Source organism: Phycodurus eques, chromosome 17 (assembly GCF_024500275.1).
Source record: "Phycodurus eques isolate BA_2022a chromosome 17, UOR_Pequ_1.1, whole genome shotgun sequence".
Classification (NCBI taxonomy): domain Eukaryota; kingdom Metazoa; phylum Chordata; class Actinopteri; order Syngnathiformes; family Syngnathidae; genus Phycodurus; species Phycodurus eques.
In genome coordinates this window covers 14,031,392-14,054,125 of record NC_084541.1, presented here as the reverse complement: position 1 = coordinate 14,054,125, position 22,734 = coordinate 14,031,392, and the positions used below count along the sequence as shown (strand labels likewise).

General features: G+C 43.4%; 1 protein-coding gene across 2 annotated transcripts in view; it reads left to right on the top strand.

Annotated features, from left to right (window-relative positions):
* The window catches only part of fnip1 (folliculin interacting protein 1), a 31,825-nt gene that overhangs the window by 4,765 nt on the left and 4,326 nt on the right, over nt 1-22,734 (top strand). The window contains exons 2-15 of one of the 2 annotated variants that reach the window (XM_061702265.1): nt 5,247-5,376; nt 7,464-7,610; nt 7,698-7,798; nt 7,874-7,948; nt 8,053-8,147; nt 9,372-9,455; nt 11,691-11,762; nt 13,266-13,401; nt 13,642-13,843; nt 14,826-14,911; nt 17,270-17,416; nt 18,806-18,975; nt 20,126-21,344; nt 22,485-22,650. In XM_061702265.1, the coding sequence (XP_061558249.1) occupies nt 5,247-5,376; nt 7,464-7,610; nt 7,698-7,798; nt 7,874-7,948; nt 8,053-8,147; nt 9,372-9,455; nt 11,691-11,762; nt 13,266-13,401; nt 13,642-13,843; nt 14,826-14,911; nt 17,270-17,416; nt 18,806-18,975; nt 20,126-21,344; nt 22,485-22,650 (2,830 nt within the window). The remainder of the gene's footprint in view (nt 1-5,246; nt 5,377-7,463; nt 7,611-7,697; nt 7,799-7,873; nt 7,949-8,052; nt 8,148-9,371; nt 9,456-11,690; nt 11,763-13,265; nt 13,402-13,641; nt 13,844-14,825; nt 14,912-17,269; nt 17,417-18,805; nt 18,976-20,125; nt 21,345-22,484; nt 22,651-22,734) is intronic. The other variant, XM_061702266.1, reaches the window with a different exon arrangement.

Sequence of the window (22,734 nt, the reverse complement as noted above, 5' to 3'; positions counted from 1 at the left end):
AGCTGCCTTATAAGCAGGCCCACGGTTTCTTGGCCCGTGGCTTTTCGAGGCGTGGGGTTCTCAAGTTGTTGGGCTCCAGGGGAGAAATATTTCCAAGGACCCCCTCATAATCCTAATGCGAGTTTAACAATAATTGGTATGGTGGCATGGGCCGGTAATGACGTCTTGTATTCTGGAACGTAAAGACTAATTCTCTAAAAATAAATAGGCATATAATGTTAAAATAAATAGAAAAAAAAGTACCCTTGTTTGGGGGGGAGGTCTATCTGAAAGGCTCAGTTGAATACAGTACTAGGGATTCACTGCTATCACTTATTTTCAGACTGAGTACAAGTACTTGCATTTGAGAAGTCACTAATACTGAAAACTGACACTTGATAATGCCAGTACATCTTGCCTTTGTGATGAAAATGGATTTTACTTAGTCATATATTGTTAAAAAACAACAACTGCTGTAACGCAGGGTATTTTAGTACTAAAATAAAACCGGCAGGCTAGCCGAAGTGATACATTGTCAGACCATGATGGCTTACTTCTCCTAATTCTGTACTCTGTTTTTAAAAAACAAATTAAAAAAAAAATTGAGGGACATTTTCTTTTCTATGAAGAGTCTTTTGTATTAGCTCTAGAATTGCCACAGTTATCCCAGTAATGGCAGACCGATTAATGGAACCATTGATTTTAATGTGTCATTCGCATTTTCACAGTACAGGACAGGTCGGTGTGTATTTACTAGTATGATTTAATTTGTGAGATTATTTAGATATGCTACTGGCAGGATCAACCAGGTAGCCCTCGGAGCAGACGACGGAGAGGCCAGGTGGGTGAACACTGCGGCGACAGAGGGTATGCCACGCCTGTCCTGCCCAGCCTCCTCCGCCTTTGTGACGTGAGTGCGGCTGGAGCAGGGCAGCGTGGAGCGGAGAGGGCAACGCGGATCACTTGGCCGCCTCTGGTTCTACCATTTTGCAAAGCATAAGTTACAGTTGGGTAAAGGTGTTGTCATCTGTACCTTAAAGTATCTTCACGCGGTTGACATGGGTGTTAAACTTGACACCGCTTTCCTTGCTTTACGTTGAATCCTTTCACACACCCTCTGTTTTTACACCTCTGTAAAGCCTCTGAAGCTGGAGAAATTTACATGGCCACTTTGACACCCCCCTGTTCCGTTGTTTATTTTTCGCTGTTGTACCTTTGACACACAACAGCGAAAAAGGTGGCTTTGATGGGCAGCGTGAAAGGGGCTGTAAACAAGGGAGAGGGAGGAGAGGCAGTCAGCAGTGCGTGGTCAGCCCGCCGCTATGTGCCTGCCGCTCGCGCCGCAATCACCTGACTTGTCTCATGTTGTGCGAATTTAGTCGGCCGTTATTCTTAGAGGCTGAGCGAGCACAGAGAGGCAGCGTCGAAGGGGGCCAGAGCGGTCACGGGAAACACTGGCACAGCCACAACGATGCCCAGGTAGGAGCAGCTAAGATGCGGATCAGCTTTGTTTTGTCTTGACTCTCAGTCAGGCTCGTGTACATGGTTGGCGTCTATCATTTGGTTTGGATGTACAGTATTTTATATCCAGAGGGGGAGAAGGCAGTCATTTTTTGAGCTAGCAGTGCAAGTATGTGACGCTCATGAGGTCATGTGCCACTTTTATGAATGACTCGCCGCTCTGTGACAGTCACAAGCTTTCCGCCACATCGCCGCTTCCTCACTTTCGCATGCTTCCAGTACTGCTTTTTGCGTACTTTGATGACCTCCCGTCCTGTTACTTTGTCTTAGTACATGCTGGGTGATATGGCCTTAAAAGAAACTCAATTTCTGATTTTCTTTGCACAAAAATGTAAATTTGTTTCCTCGATTTTTCTCCCCCCACACCTTCTCTCATGTACACGTTGTACAGGTGAGGCAGGGTGACCACGGCAAAACATTTGCAGCTTGGAAAGCACATACCTTGGGTTAAAAGTTCCCAACTTGGATACATGACTGTTTTTGCAACGTACAGATGGGCACCATGTCTCTTGAAATGGTCAGTGCAATTGAACGCTTTTTGAAAAGCAGTGACTCGAGGGGTCGGAAAAGTCGCTAAATATAGTGAGCAAATTATCAAACACTGGCTGCTTTTGTAAAGTAGCTTCTGTCTGTCAGCAGCCATGTTATTAGTGTAAGCAGCTATGGAAGACACACACATACACAAAACAATTTAAAATGACAAATACACTTGAAATAATCTATAAAATTGATTACCCAACTTTGTCTACTTCTATTTTTCTTGAGTTTTTATCAAATTTTGGTGGGCTGTTGTTTACAGTTGTTGACAGAATGTCTTTGTGTCTTCCTTTGGCTCCGTTCTCTCGTTGTCATCTTCAACAAAGGCGGCAGTCAAGTCACCGTCTCCGCGCTGTGCACAGAATCGGGCTGAATCTGTAAACAACCCGTGTAGCACTTACCAGGTTTTAGTAGGAAAGCTTAGCATGCTTGAAGTTGAAATACTTAAGAATGCATTTGTTATTAATTAGTTTTAAACAACCCCCAAAATGTGTCTGTATTGTATTTCATCCTACTCGCGTGAGAACAGACTGGATTTGTGTCCAAGCTATGCAAATAATTGCGACCTCTCCAAAGGATATTGGATGTTGCATCTGATTAAATGTTGTTTATTCATGCTGGAAGCTATGAATTGGCATGACGGAAGGACATTTGACATCCTGCTAATAGTTAAGATTTGTAACTTTGGTTGGAGTATGTTGACATTCCGTTAATGCTCGCAACTAAAATTTGCAACATAGCATGGATGTTTGGCGTTCTGGCAATGTTATTCAACGAACACTATTATCTACAATTTCAAACTAGGTATGGACATTTGGTATTCCACTATTAGCGAGTATCTGGAACTATGGATGGACAGTTGACTTCCGCTAAAGGTAATTCAGCTAACTCTAGTAGCTAGAGATCCAAACAAGGGATGGGCATTTGCTTGAGCAACTGTGGCTCTAACTAACTATTATTCATTGTAAAATTTTAAAATATTTGGATTTTGGAACGCAAATGAACATTCTGTACATTTGCAGTGACTAGAGCCAAACACGCAGGCAGGCGGTGGCCAAGTTGCAGGGAGGCATGTGACTTGACTAAAATGACCGCCTGATGTGTAATCTTACACACAAGAGCTGGATATCGACCTGCGGGGAGGGGGCGGCCCGGCCCGTATTGCGTTATTTGAGCTCATTATGTAGGCCAGGCAGGCATTATGCCACACACTTAGCACTCTCAGGACTTAGATCAGGAGGAGAAATCTATACAAATCTGGAGAACATGAGAGCGAATCGCCCTGCCCTGCTCGAATTATTGCCTGCACAAGTTAATTACCTTCCGCGTTATTCAGGCCCCGCCAAAGTCTGGTTCTTTGTTTGCTGGGGCCTGCTTGGATTGTTGCACACCCAAGAGAAGTCTTGCCTGGAACTGTCCTTACCTTGTCTTCCCTCAAAGTCTGGATCTTTCTTTCTTTCTTTCTTGGGATCTCCAGAGCAAACTGACTAGGCCCCCTCAGATTATTACCCGCCCAAGAGAAGAGGTGCCTCAACTGGGACAGTTGTGCTTACCTCACCAACTCAAAGTCTGGTTCTTTCTTGTCTTGAGAGCTTTCTTGGCTAGTGTTTGGGTGACAATACTTAAGAGTAATATGTAAATCAACCCACATCCCTCGTTCCAAATCCCAGTTAAACTAGCATGAGCTGAAGAGCATTCCCAACATGTGTCCGTATTCCCCACAAACACATGGAGAATGTTCTAGTGTAGTTTTGGCCTTTTAAGCTTTGCACCTAATTGAGGTTGTGCTGCCAACTTGTCCCCATAGTGGTTTCATCTTCCCTGAGTGCGAGTGTGATGTGTTAATGCGGCAGCGTTGCTACCCGCCAAGCCGCTGAGGTCCGAGCTTTGGCCGAGGCGCGTGATCACATGACCGGAGAACAGAGCGTTATAGTCGACGAGCAAGTTGAAGCAAAGGTGAATGAGCACATGATTGACTTTGTAGAAGAAAAAGTGCTCAACGTATGACTTCCTTGTCGAGGCCTGAGTATGACAAATGATTTTGCTTTGACATCCTAACATGGACTGCATCACATGACCCTCCCTTTCCCAGCGAGTGTTTGCAGTGACCTCAGTGTGTGTGTGTGTGTGTGTGTTGTCTAGACCAGGGGTTGGCAAACCTTTTCGCTCAGGGGCCACATTGACTTTTACAATTTGACAGGTGGGCCAAGCCAGGACCAGATGCTTACATATATATAAAAAAAAAAAAAAAGGCATTATAGTGTTAATACTTAGATTTACTTTAATGGGAACAGTGTTGTTTTGTTGATCACCTTTTTTGCCAGTGTATCAAAGTCAGGTGTTAGTTTTGTTGTGGCAATTCTCCGAACACATCTGAGGTGTTCATCACTCAGCTGGGATCTGTAGGATGTTTTGTTGGTCTTCATCACACTAAAAGCCTGTTCACACACATATGTAGAGCCAAAAACCACCAGCATCCCTCTCTGCCAGCTTCTGGATTTTTGGAAATTTGTCTGCGCTTAATGAAGCATAAAACTCATTCAGATTGAGAGATGAACTTCTCTTTTAAGACAGTATCACATTGGAGATCAATCAGTCCCATCTGCAGCTCCTGTGGCGCTGTTTCAGGTTCTCGTGTGACTCAATCTTTGATGGCAGTTTGTCAGATAAAGGTGTTTTGCTGAGCCTGCAAGCTTGATTTTAACCGCTGAGCCGTAGCCATCAGTTCTTGCGTTGATTGGCTGTTGGCATAATCAGCATGCTTGTGTGACGGCTGATGTTACATACAGCTGCTCCTAAATAACTCGCATACAGAAACACACAGCGAGGTTCCGCAAAAGCGCTGGGATTACAACGGACTGTGCGAAGGGCAGCCAGCAGCCACGCCGATTGTACTTTAGCAGCATTTGTCTCTAAAGCAAGCAGCAACATCCATTGGCGGATCAACCGAGGCGGCCCGATAAAGCCGCCCGTTGCCTGGCAACAGCCCCAGACCGGTTAAAAACCGCTCAGATTTTCCCGCCTGAAGTGATTGATTGATTTAGTTTAATCAGGATGTTGTATCGCTCTTTTTGCTAGGATTTCTGACAACAAGCCGGTGGTCTTAGATAGGATTTGGTGTTGTTTTGTACTTTTTTATGCACTTTCTGGTGGTGTTTTTTTTTTCACTGTAAAATGGCCTAATGACCGCTCGCTTTCTGTCCACGTAGCTGGCCAATCCCGCAGCTAGAGCCCAGTCACATCCGGCTGATCGTGTACCAGGACTGCGAAAGGCGGGGCCGCAACGTCCTCTTCGACTCAAACGCCAAGAAGAGAGGCACGGAAGACGCCCACCTCGCCGTGAGTCACGTGATTGGGTTTTGTTTGTATGTTTGTTTTTAGATGCGTTGATGTCAAATGCCGCTTGCTTGCATTAATCGTTTTTACGTCTCTGCCTGTGGTACGCTAAGGAGATGTGGGCACCTCCAGTAAAGTGGAGTCTGTGGATTTTTTTTTTTTTTACTGAATTACTGTCAGGCTTTTCTAAAAGGGGGGGGGGGACTGCAGCATTAAAAGCATCAGTTGTAAAAAGACGAGCCAATAATAGCAGAGAAGAGAATAGGGGTCTCCTGTATTTGTCTCTGCACGTGGGATGCTAAGGAGTTGTGGGCAGCTGCTGCAAAATAGAGACTGGAAGATGGAAACTCCAAAAAACATGCTCCATTGAACTCATCAGTCTTAATTAGACAAACAATGCTGGAAGATTATTTATGTCTGCATGTGGCACGCTAAGCAGTTGTGGGCAGTTGCAGAAAAGGCGAGACTATGGAGTATAATACTGCAAAGGAAATGAAAAACAGTGCCGCACATGCATCTGTCATTGGTAATCAGGTGCATTCACTACTGGACAACAAGGAGAGTCGCCTGTATTTACGGCATGTAAATAAGGAGACATTTTTTATCCGAGAAGAGAATGCGGGCAGCTGCATTCTGTGACTGGCAGTCACATGCTGCAGCAAAAGGCATCAGTCGGCATGTTGATTTCAGCTGTGCAAGTTCTGTTTTCTAGAATAAGTCAATGTAACAGACGCTAAGGCCACCCTGACTTGGCAAACTGCAGTCTTGAGCCGCTGCCAACTGCAATAATCGGATGTTTTTGCCACGCCGCGTTGTTACCTGAAGTCACATGACCGAAGTGAGGAAGAGGAGGAGGAAGGACAAGAGAGGGATCATGATGATGTTGAGTGAGGGAGGCAGCGGTGATTGTTGTGCAGCTTTGCTCGCTCGCTCACGAGTTCCCGCAAGAGTCATATGACTGGCAGTCACATGCTGTTGGCCTCTGTGTACACAAATCTCACGCGCGCACACACACACACACACACACACACACATACACACATTCCTCTCCTAACAAGCAGAGTCAAGAAGCACATGACACAGCCTCCTTTCAGTAGGCTGTCTACGTGCGTCTATGCTGTTTTGACTGCATTATTTTTAGTTGTTCTGATGATTTCTGTCATGCAAGGTGCTGGTTATCGTCAATAACTACCGAGAGGGGCGATCGCTTTAATCCGGTAAATACGGAACCTCTTTCCGCATTCGGCAAAATGGGTCTAAGCATTTCCCCCCCAGTTCGGGTGAATGGCGAAGTGGACTGACAAAGCAACCGCAGGGACTTCACAAGATGTCACCACAGAGCCACCCAAATATTACAATATTCGATGATTAGGCTTCGTCCGTGTTTACATACATCACATTTGTATAAATAAACGCTATACATGTATTTAACTTTGGTCCGAAGACACCAGCCATAAAGAAAACGAACTTTTGGCAAGTTTGGCTTCAAATAATCGTAATCAAAACAGAGTCATGCTTGTTAGCGTAGGATACACAGCAAGTCAACTAACCTGGGTTTCTGGGTTTGGTCACGTGACGTTCCGCATATAACGGATTGTGCGAAATGACACGACACGTCCATTTTGTGATCGAGGGTGCCAAGGACAGTTTTGACTGGGTTGCTTCTAGTCTTTCTGTTGATTTCTCTTGTACAAGGTGGTGGACGATCATATTGCAATGAAAGTAATGAGGTACGTCTCAATGAATTAGAATCGTGTCAAAAGCTTAACTTAGTGAGGCAGTTCAATTCAAAAAGTGAAACTCATAGCGATGCACTGCACACAGAGTGCAATATTGCATAATTTTTTTTATATGACATGAAATATGATATTGGAATGAAAGTACCCATTTTTCACAACCCCCTAGGTACTGGTATACGTTAATACAATGTGATTTTGCTTTTAAACTCCCCCCCCAAAAAAAAAAAAATCCTTGTGTAATACGGTTTATAGAATTATAATAATTTTTTTTCTATAAAGAAATATTGTATGTTACACGAGAAATTACGGTAACAGTAATTCTCTCAACCACTACCTTATTTATCTCCACAGGGCACAGAGGGCCAGGTGAAGATGTTTGGCAAATTCTGCCGGCTTCGACCGACGGGGGGCAGCAGCAGCTCCCTGGACAGCTCCTCCTCGTCCTCCTGCGCCTCCGAGACCGCCAGGGAAACCAAAGAGCAGGGCCTCCGCTTTCAGGTAGCGCCCATGAAAAAATAAAATAAAATAAATAACCCTTCCTGAATGAACCCCTCCGCAGTCATTTCAAGCGGTGTACATTCACAGGGTTCGAGGTGTTCGTCTGACGTGGTCATGCTGGGGGAGATGATGTTTGGATCGGTGGCCATGAGCTACAAAGGCTCCACGCTGAAAATACACCAGATCAGGTCAGGCGAAACCATGCATTTTGATAGGAGAGTGTACCTAATAATGTGGCTCACGAGCGTCTCTCGTCACGTCAGGTCGCCGTCTCAGCTGATGCTGAGTAAGGTTTTCACAGCCAGGACGGGAGGCAGCGTGTACGGCAGCCTCAACACGTAAGCGCTTGCACATAAGCGCGCGCGCACACAAACGCATCCCTCATCTGTCTTGCCATCAAAATCATTCGCCATCATTCTCCTGATTATCTGCTTTTTCACAGGTTACAGGACAGTCTGGAGTTCATCACTCAGGACAGCGGCAACACCCTGCGGCCCGATCAAAACACCGTGCCAAATAATCTCCTGGGGAACATAGGTAACCGTAGCAACAACACACCAACACCCCCTCCTCCTGTAGCCCCGAGTCACCTTGAGGTGTTGTTTATCCCGATGAAAATGTGTGTTTTCTGTTTGTGTGTTTGTCGGGGGGGGAGAATTCAGCCCCTGAAGCCGCTTTCACTTAGCGACCATGAAATTTGGTCGTCATGTTTATCAGGAGTATAGCCGCAAAAAAAAAGTCTCAAGAAGCCATGCCTTAAACGACACAGGAAGTCTGCCATTTTGGTTAGAAGCCGCCATTTTAGGTTCTGTCAAAGATGATCTTGCCTGAGAGATTTTGTCCAATTGCTACCAAGAAACGCAAAATCTTTTTGAAATTCAGTTTCGCTTAGCAAATTCAGTTTCGCTTAGCAGAATGAAATTTGGTAGCCATTTCTTATCATGAGGAAACACGCCATGAAGGATTTGTCGACTCATTTCGGCCATTTCCAAGAGTCTGTTAAAGATGAACACGTCCTTGATATTTTGTCCTATTGCTACCAAATTTGAACCTTGTGTACTAGACTAGATGGACAGCGCTAAATTTCAAGGGATTTTTAGACTTTGTCATTGCGTACGGGTAAAGCATGGCAGCGAAGTTTGATGACTCGTCATTTTGTGCAGGATTGCAGCAGCCTTCGTTTCTCCCTCTAACCCTCAACTACTTTTATAACAGCAAAATTGACTCTAAAGACTTTGCCAGCCCTTCTGCTCGTAGCACTTGTTCCAAAACTCAGTCTTGAGCCTTTTTGATATAAGTGACGTACAGAGTACGAGGACTCAATGAAGAGCTGTTGGCAAATTCTTGTGCGCCCTCTCCCTGCCCTTTTCACAGAAAATACAAAAAGTATTCTAGTTGTTCAAATCCAAAATGGGCCACTACATGATGAAATATGTTATTTATGAGGTGGTCACTGTTTTCTGTGAGATCGCAGCCTTCCTATGGGACAGACTACAGATCTTTGTGCTGTTTTTATTCATGCCCGACTAAAAAGCTCCTTGTTGTAAGGTCTGCTATCATGACAGGAGGCCGCCAACTTTCCTCCCTATTCATTCACTAACAAGCATTTTTTCTTCTTTTTTGTCCATCTCCCTCCCTCCCAACATTCCCGCCACCCCTCTCTCTTGCCCTCTCTCTCGTTCTCTCTCTCTCTCCTCTCTTGTCTCTCTCCCTCTCGCTCTCTCTTTTTCTCTCCCATGTTTTTGTGTTTGTGCTGCGCAGGATTTTCTCAGCTCTGCAGCCCTCGACGGGCCTTCTCTGAGCAGGGCCCGCTGCGTCTCATCAAAAGCGCATCTTTCTTTTCAGGTTGGCGCTTAAAAAGCAAACCAAAAAACAAAGAAAACCAAAAAAAAAAACATGGCTACCAGTGTACGCAATTTGCATGTTTTTGCTGCCTCCTTTGCTGTGTTTGCACACTTGACGGCAGCATGTGACCATTTTTTGGATGCGGGTTTCGGGTCAGACGGGTTTGCGGACAGGATTAACCCGCCTGTCGTGTTGCGAGTCAAATTGACCCATTTTAAAGTTAAAAAACATATGTGAAAAATATTTAAATGTTAAGAATAAAGAAATGAAATGTTTTTTTCTCGGGCCTAAATGACTAAACACGCCATAGGTCACATTGACTTTAGACATTTGTAGTGTACAAAAGAAAAAACAAATGTAACATGTTAATAAAAAAAACGAATTATTGGAATTTTGTGTCAAATATTTATACATAATTAAAAAATACAACTACTTACAATAAAAATAACTGCCTTTTTTTCATTTTTTTTTTCAATTGTAAAAATGTTTTTTCAGGTCATGTTGACCTACCACGTAACAGGACGGTAATTTCCTGCATTACTTGACAGAATGTAGCCAACACCAGTGCTAATCATTGAAATAAATAAAATCACATCATAACATTTTCCATTTAAAATACAAATAAATAAATCAATAAAATGTTTTGGGAAGTTCTAAACTTCAAAGCGGCCACAAAACTGGAAGGGTGAGTCATGTGTTGCTCAAATGCTAAACATATATTAAATGTTTATACTGTAAGTAAAAAGAAACTGAAAAATCCCTGTGAAATTTTCGTTCTGAAATGTTTTTCTGCCCCCCCCCCCCCCAATAGTCATTTTAACCTGCCATATAATAGGAGGGTTCACTAATACTGAGAATTTTAAAGATTAATATATAAAAGGGAGGGGGGAGAAAATGTTTCCCTAAGAAGATTTCAATGATTTGTCAAGAGTTTTAAACTTCAAAGTGGGTCATTTTGACATAACCGTAGGGTTAATTTATGTGTTTCTCAGTCCCTACTGTCAAGTGTATGACATTATAATGAAAACTAATGACAAAATACTGTGACAACGTCTGTCTGATCCGGGCTCGCATGTGTTCTATCGCCACTGGAATACACGCGAGTGTGCATGGGTGTGTACGGGTGTTAGTCGTAGTCTTGACCAACTCACATTCTTGTACTAACCGGATGATTGTGCGATTTTTGTGGGCAATGAATGATTTTTCTCCTCACTCGCATGGAAAAGCATCCACCCGAGCAATGCTTTGCATCCTCCATCATGTGCGTCCGCGCACATAAACACGCTAGCACGTTGCGATGGGCCGCCACTCGTTAGAATGTCAGGGGAACCGCCCGTTTCTATTATTACACCAAACAACACGTGTACCTGTTCTTTACCACCCGCTGTGTATTATGTTACATGACTACAGTAGTAGAAGCATTAAGTCCATATTATTACATCCCCTCCACTAAGCACTGCCTTTTACCAGCAGCGCCTGTTGCGTTATCAGTCCTGTTTCCTGTGATAACATTGTACAAGACGGGATGTGATTTATTTATTTATTCATTTTTTTTTTTTCTTTCTTTGTTGCATGTAGTTTGTGTGAAGCGTTGCATGATGCGTTGTCGTGGAAGTGATGGCACAAAGATACAGATTGTGCCAGGCTGGATTTGTGCTACAATTCCATTGTCTACAAGTGTCTAAATTACAGCTACATAAGCCATTTAGATATGCTCTAAATTTGGTACATTAGTAGTACTATGATCATTAGATATTGTCTAAAGATACATACAGTAATGCAGTAAATATGGTCTACATTTGGTTCATTAGAGGTGCATGTACCAAAACATGCATTAAATATAGTCTAAATTTGGCACAAAGGCGTATTAGTAACCATATTAAATATGGTCAAAAACAACAAAGACCAAACAACAAAGATATGTGGTCTAAATTTGGTATATATGAACTACATAGAACATAAAATGTAATCCAAAGGTATATTGAGCATTAAATAGGCAAATAATTGATACTACATCTGTCTTTTGAACCTATGGGGGAAAGAGTCTTCACAAATGTATCGAGGCAGTTAAACAGAATTGGGCATTACTAGAGGTTGAGACTGACAGAAAATGACTATCAAGGACGGACGGGCCTTTCCACACATTTGCATTGTAATATGCACCTATTTCAATTTTTCTTTTTTTTTTCTCCCCCCCCAATATTTCTTGTCACTGTCCTCGCTCTCCGCCGCCAGGCCACAGCCACCCCATGGACATGCCGGGCCGAGGGCTGTACGACGAGCGGGACAGCGGCATCGCCCGCTCAGGTAGGTTCGCCAGACAAAAAGAGGTCAGAGTTACACAAGCAGCGACTATGTTTGGACCTGCTGCGCTAAGATGTTAATTCCTTTACCCTGTAGGCAAAGCCTCGTATGTAACCCTTTTTATTTTAGGTGTACTATGTGGTTAAAAAAAAAAAAAAAAAAAGTACATTAAGCCAGGTTCTACAGCATACTGGTAGAGTTTACAAGCAGTGGAAATCAGCTGTAGTTCCAGTTCCTGGATCTACAGATACACACATAGACGTGATATACAGTATGTGAAGCTTATGCCAGCAAATTATACTAAAACACGTACATCTGCGCATCACTATATTACAAAAAAATATATATGCGGTCCAAATCAGCTGTTCTGCCCACATGCGCGCACACACATACACAATGGCTCGTGGTAATGATGCGTTCTGACCAAAGCCCAGTCACACGCGCCGGATTTAAATTTAGCGTTTTTGAAAAGCCGCTACTCGTAATTGAGCTTCTTCTTCAGGCCCCATCTCATCACTGCACACACACGCGCGTGCCTGTAGTCCACAGCATGGTTTCGTCTTTTTTTTTTTTTTTTTTTATTGGGTCCCATCAGCGACGCAGGAATCCTACACGCCGTTCAGCGTTTGTCGTTTGTGGTGCCAGCCTGGTGCCGAGCCAGCGCGTCTGTCAATAGGATAAGCATGTGACTGTATTGGATCACATGTGAACCCTAATTGCCATCTCTGTGATATCCATCTTTAAATATGTTAAGACTGGATTTAAGGCAGGGTTAACTTGGATATCGTTGTGCAGCCAACGGGCCGCATACAGGCCACCGAGCAGTTAAAAAGAGTCCCGTAATTTTTGATGCATGTCTGTTGATTTTTCCTAAAATGGGTTAATTACAGTGTATTTATTCATTTTTGTTTGTCATTAACAAATATTGATTTATTCTCAATTAAAAAAAAGGAAAACATCAAATATTATTGCCTTTTAAAATTGATTAAATAATTGGTTTATTAATCATAGTTATCAATAATCAAATTAATTAAAATGCACTATTCCAGTACTTACTGGTTCATCTACAAATGAATGCTAATGTATGTGAAAATTTGTCTCCATTTATATTCATTCACTTATTTGATTTATTTTAAATAGTTTTTTAATGGTGACATAATCCATTTTACATTTGCATTTTTTATTTTATTACACAATAGGTTACCTATTTATAATTAAATACAAATAGAAAATGAATTGTTTTATCAGAATAAAACATTTCACATATTTTACATGTACATTTAAATGTTTTTTATTTTTTGATTCCTTATCTACGTGTGACCTTGCCAAGATGGTTTTATTCATTTCTCATTAAATCATTAGTTAATGGAGAAATTGTCAATACAATGAAAAATATTAGTAAGATAAACTGGTTATCAAATGTAATATTTTTATTTCATGAAATAAAGTAAATTAATGATAAATAATACAGTTTATACATTTTTTTTTTTTTTTTCCCCCCCCAAGCGTCCCTGAGCAGCCTCCTTATCACGCCCTTCCCTTCGCCGGGCTCTTCGCTGACCAGCAGCTGCGCGTCCAGCTACCAGCGGCGGTGGCGGCGCAGCCAGACCACCAGCCTAGAGAACGGCGTCTTCCCACGCTGGTGAGAGATTGCCGCTCGTTCACAAAATCAGGCCAGTTGAACCTGTCCGACACTGTGAACTCATTGTGAAATGCAAAAATACAGTCAAGCCTATATGGTTGCAAGGAAAAGCACAAAACACGTCTGGCTTTAATCCTTTTGGTGCTCGTTAAAACGAGGTCTCGAGATTTGCTGAGGTCTCAAGTGACTTGCGGTGGCGAACTTGAACTCTGGACTTGAGAGGCATATTTTTACCATTAGGTCGGTGGAGGAGAGCTTCAACATGTCGGACGAGAGCGGCGGGCAGAGCCTGGGCGCGGCGCGCAAGAAGAAGATCGCCATCGGCGTCATCTTCACGCTGTCGCCCAGCCCGGATGAGAACAGCCGCTTTCAGGACTTCTTCTTCTCGCACTTTCCGCTCTTCGAGAGCCACATGAACAAGCTCAAGAGCGCCATCGAACAGGTGAAGGCCCTTTTATTTACTCCAAAATGTTGTTCTTTTTTTTATGTTAGTGGCTACATGCATTCCATTAAAAAAGCAGAATCGCACTGGATTGTTGATGGTTTAAGAAGGAGCAGATGGAAAGAAAAGAGAGAAAAAGTGATCAAAGGCAACACCAGTAACGATAATACCTGCTGGTACCGTTTGGGAAACCGGGGCAAAGATGAGAAAAAAGTGCAAAGGGCGACGACAGCAACAGATTTTGGAGTGTCGTCATGGAACGTAGGAATAAACAAAGAGAAACGAGAGCAAGAAGCAATTGCAAAAATACAACAGAGGAAAGAGAACAACGAGCACGAACAAAAAGATGATAACATTTTGGAGTCTGGTTCGAGAACCTATGAATGAACAAAGAGAAAAGAGAGCAAAACCTAATAAAACACAACAGAAAAGAGATCAGTCAGCAAGAACAAGAGACAACACCTTTTGAAACCTGGTTAGGTAACCGAGCGAAGGTAAGCGAGCAAAAAACAAGAACAAACAACAACATCACCTATTGAGTAATCGGGGGCTAAACAAGGAAAGAAGAGAGAGCAAAAACAACAAGAAAAGAACAACAAGTGACAACACCACCAGAAAAATGTGAAAAGCAATAAAAGACTACTACTATTGCGGTCTTGGATGAACAAGGACAGAAAAGGAAGCAAATGCAAAAGACGACATCGACTTCATTCTGGGATAGTCATTATCTTGTGCAGGAGTACCTAATGTTGTGTCCAGTGCCATATAAACGAAACGGTAAACTGTCATATTGCAGTGACTGACGACCGCCCGTAACTCATAAATGTTGTTTACTTGGCGGCATTTATGGAGCACTTTTGCTCGGCATCATTGTCACATCACATTCCTCGCTCCCTTGCCTTCCCCTAAATTCCAGAGGGTCACGTTTCTAAAAAGTGTGTGTCTGTGTGTGTGTGCGTGTTTTATGTCACCCTCCCACAAGGCCATGAAGATGAGCCGGCGGTCAGCTGACGCCAGCCAGAGGGCCTTGGCTTACAGCCGCATGGTGGACGGGCTCAACGAGTTCAGGTAAGGTACCAGTTTTACCGTCATTTACACAAAGCGCTCATTCATTCATTGCAGATTCATTCCAGTTTGTCCGGCCGGACGTTTTAGATGATTTTGAATTGATCTTCTTTTAGCGGCTCCGGTCATTCAAAGTGCATCCCCGCTGATGTGCACTGCTTACACTGACGACGTGGCAGCCTTTTTACAAAAAGCAGTCAGTCAGTCAGTCAGTGTTGCCAATTTTGTGACTTTTCCGACCCCTCTCGTGACTTATTTAAAAAGAAAAAAAAGTAACCGGCGACGTTAATTCCCGTGAAGAAACAAACAACCTGAGCGGAATCATTTATTTGTTATGCATGATTATATGTTGCAAAAGCAAGGATTTAGCCAAGTTGGACGTTTTTGACCCAAAGTGAAATGGTGAAAGGAGTTGTGATAATGGTTTCTTTGAAAAGTTTTATACAATATATAAATTAAAAAAAATAATTGTATATATATATTTTTTAAATATTGTCTTTATTTATTTTGTTAAAAAGGGTGCGCTTGACCCACAAAATACCAGAACAGTTAAAGTGGACCTAATCTGTGTCTGTGCCACACACATTGTGACATCGGGCCAATTTGACCTGCAAAATAAAAGAAGGGTTAAAATGAACCTAATATCTACGTGTACCTGTATGCGAATGTCTGTCCTGCACACACAATGAGACAACGGGTCAGCTTGACCCGCAATATAGTAACGGGGGGTTTAAAGTGGACAAAGTGTGTGTGTTGTTAGGTGTTTGCTGATAAGTACTTTGATTTGACACATGCACACGCACACTAGGTTCATTTACGGGTCAATTTGACCTGCAACATAACAAGGGCTCAAGTGGACCTAATCTGTGCGAGCGTGTGTGTGTGTGTGTGTGTGTCTGTCTATGCTAAAAAAAAAAAAAATCACTTACAACTGGTCAGTTTGACCCACAACATAACAGGTGGGTTAAAGTGCATCTAATGTGTTGCCACACACACGCTGGCAGCATGTCTTGAGGTCCCTTGCGTGCCGTAGTCATATGCCCGATGGCAGCCGGCCCACCTGAGTGGCAACCCTATCTAGCGGACCCCCCGCCCGAGCTCCAGAATAGTAGAGCGGGGCACAAACAAAATAGCTGCACAATCTCACCTTCAGGCCTCGGCTAAATTTAATTGTGCTGGCCTTTGCCTTTTTCAGTGGGTGTCTTTGACTTCATGGAGCATTAAAAAACTGCGCCTCAACCCTCTCACGCCCACGCTGCCGTGACGTAGGTACACACGCGCCAACGCATCCTGACAAAGATAAGCCGCACACTTGGCGAAAGCGCACGCACGTAAAAGGCGTCTATATAGGGGCTAAGTGTGAGTGGCGAGGTGTTAAATATTCTCTTTTACGTACATAATACTGTAATGTGTAGTAATAAAGCATTGAGCCACCATCCAATCATTCAAGCTTGTTATTACAGGTTTCATCTCATTTACTTCTGTGGTTCAATTCCAAAAGTGGAACCCATATCCTTTGCACATTTGTAACTCTAACCCAATTTATTTAACCAGGTAAGGCAATTGAGAACAGTTTCTCATTCTCAATGTAGGCCTGACTGAAGACAGCAGAGCAAATCAAGGCAAATTAAAAGCAAGTACAAAAAAAGTACAAATACAACAAACTGACAACATGCACACAAAACATGAAAACAAAATGACACATCGGAAAACAAATATCAGAAGGCCAATTCCTACCAAATTTCTACGTAAAAAAAAATATTTTGCTTGTTTTGTATACTCAGTAATATTCTAGAGCGCCACGTCGTCAGCTCTGAGTGCACGCCCCCCTAACAGAGAGAAGGCAATAGAGCATGGGGAGACAAATAAAGGCCGACGGCACAGTCAGTGTGTGGACCGTGTGGACCGGTGCTTCAGGCTGACGTAGTCGCTTTAGAGCGAGCGCGTCGTCCTCGTGATGTGCAAAAGTCCCGCGACGATTCAGTGGGATATATTCCAGGCTACGGCGGCTTTAACCGTATATATTTTCGGCAGACACGCCCACAGCGTTTGAGAGCAGACAGAAGGGCTTGATTTTATTTATTTTTTTAACATCCACGTGGCAGTTCAGACTGCATGAAATCAACTTCAACGGGCAGTGGGTCTCAGGCAGCCCCGTGTTTCCAGCCTGACATTCCTCGGGCCCGCAGAGATTCCCACCACCGCGTCCAAGCCTGGCGTCCAGCCGAGACGTGCACGAACCCCCCCGTCCCCGCCCTGGAAACTCCTGGCCTTCTTGCAGTGGGGGGCGGGGGGGTCTTCACAGCGAGGTCTTGTTCTCGGACAATAACACGCCTGTTCTCTCTCTCGCTCTCCCTTCAGGATGACCATATGCGACCTGTACAGCATGCCCCGCGTGGCCGAGCCCGTGTGGCTGACCATGATGTCGGGCGCGTCTGAGAAGAACCACCTGTGCAGCCTCTTCATGCGAGAGTTCTCGCTGCTGATGGAGCAGGCCTCCAAAAACCAGTTGAGTGGCCCGCTCTATTCGGTCCGACCGGTTTGACGCCCGCCCCGTCCCCGTCGGTCACAAATTGCTTATTGTCGCCCTGACAAAAGATGCCAGCGCGCTTTGGCGTAATTCGCAGATCCAATCAATGACGTCATTGATCGGCTCTGCAAGATCTTGGCGCCGCGTCGCCATCATGTACAGTATATTTGAGTCCAAAAACTAGTTTATTTTTAGCCTTGTTGCGTTTCTTTTGACATGTCGGCGGTGTGGGACAGACAACACGTAATGCCTGGTTCAGACTACAAGACAAATTTGCTCTTTCACGATTGCACTATGTCAGACTACTGCAATAACAACAATCCGATACAAACACATGCTGTCTTTTACGATCACTGGGCTTTATCTTGTCAACAATAGATCGCGCAAATTTATTGTGTTGGGGGGGAATTTATTATTATTTTTTTAAAAATAATAAAATAAGGAAAAACGCGTGGTGGTGGTCACCGGTGCTCGGGAGAGGACTTAAGTGTATTTAATGACTAAATTAGCACCCATTATTTCTGTCATGTTGTGATGTTTGTTTGACCTGACTGAAAACTTAATCTTGTGATGTTATCGTTTTTTTAAACTCTCTGTGCGGTGATCGTCCCCAAAAATCCTGATCGTGTAAAGTCTAATTTACAGTAAATGTAGGTGATCTTGCACAAATTATAATCTAGTTCAAAAATAATTAAAAAGATGATTAGTTAAAAAATAGTTTATGCAAATAGTTCACATTTTAACACCATGGAAATTATTGTAGTTCAAGATGTTTTTTTTAAATAAATAATTTAAGATAGAAATCTAATCCCTGATATTTTCCCCATTTAATCACTAGTAGATTAATTAAGAAATTTTAATCCTTTAAAAAATATATATATATATATATATATTTTTTTTTAACTTTGTAAAACAATATTTGTCAGTGGAAATACTTTACACATTCCCACTGGAAAATTACTCCATCAGATTTCTTTTAAAAATAATTGTTGATGCAAATTTTAATCTCTGAAGGGAAATAGCTTTTTTTCTCCTCCCTCAACCTTCATCAAGTTATACAATTTTATTGTCTTCTTCATACCATTTGTGTTGTCGACATGAGCGGCACGTGACTCACTGACCACCGTGTCTGAGTGGAGTCATGAGACAGGAAGGGGAAGTAGCCGCTTGTTTAGAAATGAGAAGTGAATCATGCTGCAAGAATGTGTGTTTGTGTGTGTGTGTGAGAGTGAGAGAAAACGTGTCTCTGCGCGTGTGTAGTCACTGTCCACTTTCGACCTTTTCAACTTGTGATAAAGCCCCGCAGGCGCCCGCTTGTGGGTGCTCCCTTCCCTTCTGCTCACTCATCCATCTTGTGACGTCGGCAGGTTCCTCCCGGCGTTGCTGACGGCCGTCCTGACCAACCACCTGGCCTGGGTGCCCACGGTCATGCCCAACGGCCAGCCGCCCATCAAGATCTTCCTGGAGAAGCATTCGTCGCCCAGCGTGGACATGCTGGCCAAGACGCACCCCTACAACCCGCTGTGGGCGCAGCTCGGTGAGAGATGTGAATCTAGAATCATGCATAAACATCATCAAAATACGAGAATGCCAGTCAAAAGCGCACAGACCTCATAAAACGTCAATGTGACCGTTCCACTCTACCAGTGGCTGGCTGGCATTAAAGCACATTTCAAAGCCACAACAAGCTTAGTCTGCTGAATATGGTGGGTGGCTAAAAGTTGGTGCCCCCAATGCAAGCAGACTGTAAAGGCCAAAAAATAAATTCAGTGACTTCATCTGTACTTTTTTTTTTTTTTCCCCCCTACCTCTGCCAAGGCCAAACTAGCCTAGTTAGGAAAATATTAAATATGAAAACATTTTACTTAATCTTGTCTCATAAAAAAAACTTAATTCCTGGATTAACACCTTTATCTAGAGCTACATAAAGAAATCTCTAAGGGAAATGTAGTTTTTAAAAAATATTTTTATAATTTAAAGGAAAATATATTAGTTAATTTGAAAAATGAAAAATTTAACTTATTCAGATGTGCAGGTAAAAATGTGCCAAAATATAGTGACCTTTTTTTTTTTTTTGCAAGATTTTGTTAAAATTTGTAGCAAAATAGTCATTGGTGCAAAATGTGCCAAATTCGGTCACAAAATACAGTGACATTTGTTATCAAATGTGACAAATTCCAAAATACTGGATTGTATTGTTTCAAAATATTGTGAATATATTAAATTTTGTTGCAAATGTGTTGACTTTTGTTACAAAATATGGTAATTTTTTTTAAATATTTCAAGGCATGGCTGGTTTCCTTACAATATAGTGAATTGAGCTGCAACATATAGTGAATATTGTTGCCAAAAATGGTAAATCTTGTTAGGTTTTTTTTAACATATAGTGAATACTGTTGCAAAAATATTTACTTTAGAAAAAAGTTCATATCAATACCAAAAAAGCTGGTATTGTTAGCGATACAGTTGCTATATAATTAGTACAATTACAAAAAAAAATAAAAAATCAAGCTGCATGTTGTGTATGTTCTGAAACTGTGATCATGGGGACACCAAGTGGTCAGAGCCAAGAACTGCATTACATTCATGTTTGGGTAAAAACAATTGACGCTGACACTGTGTGTGTTACGTGGGAAGATTAAAAAAAAAAGAAGCTAAAAAAATAGCCACTGACATTTTGTTCGCAGGCGACCTGTACGGCGCCATCGGCTCTCCGGTGCGCCTGGCCCGCACGGTGGCCGTGGGCCGCCGTCAAGAGCTGGTGCAGCGCCTCCTGTACGTGCTGACCTACTTCATCCGCTGCTCGGAGCTGCTGGAGACGCACATGCTAGACGGCGCTGAGGATGAGGCCATCGTCATGCCCGGCTCGCTCATCACCACCTCGCTGCGCAAGGGTGAAGTGGAAGAGTCGGACTACGTGCTCGTGACCGTGCACAAGCCCGGCGGCGACTACTTGGCGGAGAAGGACGACGAGGGCGAGGACCGGTGCCAAGCGACCGGGACTCTCCAGGACGACGTTTGCCGGACTTCGGAGGAACTCGAGGGGCCTCACAAGGAGTCCGGCGGCCCGCTGACCGCCGAGGCCCGGCTGGAGACGATGCTGCCCGTGGGCTCGTGCTCCCCGAGAGAACGCGGACCGGACGAGGGCCCGGGCAAGGACCCTGTCGGAGACCCCATCGGGGACCCCCTGCTAGGCTTCCCCCTGGAGAAAAAGCCTCCGGACAAGAACGTCCCCCCGGGAACCAGCGCGTCGGGCCCTATGTCTCTCATCCTGCCAGAGGAGGCGGCCAGCAAAGTCACCTTCCTCATCGGGGACTCAATGTCGCCCGAGTCGGACACCGAGAGCCGGCGGAGGAAGGTGGAGGAGGAGATGAAGAAGCACAGGAAGCTCCACCATCTTCCGCCGCCCACGCCGCAGGACCCCCCGTCCTTGCAGCGGGTGTCCAGCAAACTTCCCCCGTGGAACACCGATGCTCCGGATTTTAGCCACTTCGACGAGTACTTCTGCGCGGAGAACCCGGTGGAAACGAGGACAATAGACGACGTGGCCAAGCGGGAGGAGGCCGCCGGCGCCGTGGCCGGTCTTCGTAAAGACCTTCTGGACCCATCGGGGGTAGGGCGTCACGTCCAGGGCGGCATCGACAAAGCGAGCGACTCGTCGGACGCGCACAGGAGGTGCAGGTGCGCCTCTACGGACTCGTGCGACAAAGGACTCGTCCTGTCCGTGCCCGTCCTCCACCACTGCGCAGGCAAAGGCGGAGGTGGCGGTGAGGACCAAAAGTGCAAGGTGGCGCCCCTCAACGACTGGGAGATTCCACGCAACGAAAGCTCAGACAGCGCGCTGGGCGACAGCGAGAGCGAGGAGACGGAGGACTGGCAGGAGGAGGTGCTGGTGCCTTTCCCTGGGTGAGTGCGAGTCTCACTCCACTCAGAGCACATGTGGAATACAGTAGACCCCAGCATATTCGCGGTTCGGCATTCGCAACTTTACCTGTCAGTGGATTGTTGGGGGAATGTATTCCCTCGTTATTCATGGAAATCCATGCTTTTTTGTTTGCGGATCTTCGCTATTCGCTATCGGGCTCAGTTCCTCTCCCCCAAGAATTGCTGGGGTCCGCTGTACGGTACAGATGTATGACAAAATTATACGTTGGAAAAAATCCCTAACGTTTTGTGAATATGTGTGTGTGTTCATACGCGCACAGGGAAAACTTCACTTCATTCAGATTTAGAAAACTTTATTCATACTCAATTTTGTTTATAGCTACATATGAGTTTACAGTAAGTATTAATTTATAGAAATCCGTATTATGTAATTTTTTAAGGTATTTACAAATATTACAAGCAAATAGGAAAACAAAATTAAATGTCTTCTGAAAAAATGATCAACAAAATATATTGAATTATTTAAATATATTTAAAAAAGTTTTTTATCAAAATAGTAATTCAAAATATGTTCATATATGACTATTAAATTAGTGTATTGACTAAAAGTAACTGAAGTAGTTTGATCATAATATAAAAATGTAGATGTTTTTAGATATGTATTTAATTTGTGTTGAATCAATATTTGATAAATACAATATCAAAATGTTAAATGAGATTTTTTTAATACAATTACACAATTTAATTACATAATTAAAATATTTATTTTAAATATAAGTTAATTTATTTATCCACAATATTTTAAATCAGTTTATATAACGTATTTAAAAATTATAAACATTTATAATACATTGTAATTTATATTTTGTCAATATATAGTTGGATAGGTAAATAGGTTTAAGAAAATAATATATATAATCTGCATTTTATCATTCTTTTGCATTTTTGAAATTCAAACCTGTCGCTTACTTTTGGCAGCAATCTAGTTGAACCTGAATTTCCTGGTGTGCCGTGCCGATTGCTACCATGCGCCTACTGACATGAATATTTCCATTGATTGAATTTCCATATCAAAAATGGATGCTTTCATTGATCAGACAATCAGTAGGCTGAATAGCAATTGTAAATCCAAACTTAATGATGTGCTGTTTGTACTGGCAGCTCCAAGCTAGTGGAGAACTACTCCAAGCCGACCATCGCCAACTTCGGCCGCTCCCTGTTCGGCGGCTACTGCCCCACCTATGTGCCAGACTTTGTACTGCACGGGATGCCCGGCGACGACAAGCTACGGCAGAGCCTCATGGCCGAACTCACGCACGCCGTCCAGGTAAAGGAATACGTTTTATTACCTTCGGGAAGTGGTTCTTAAACTGGGGTCCACAAAATAGTTTGCAATAAATGATGTCTATTT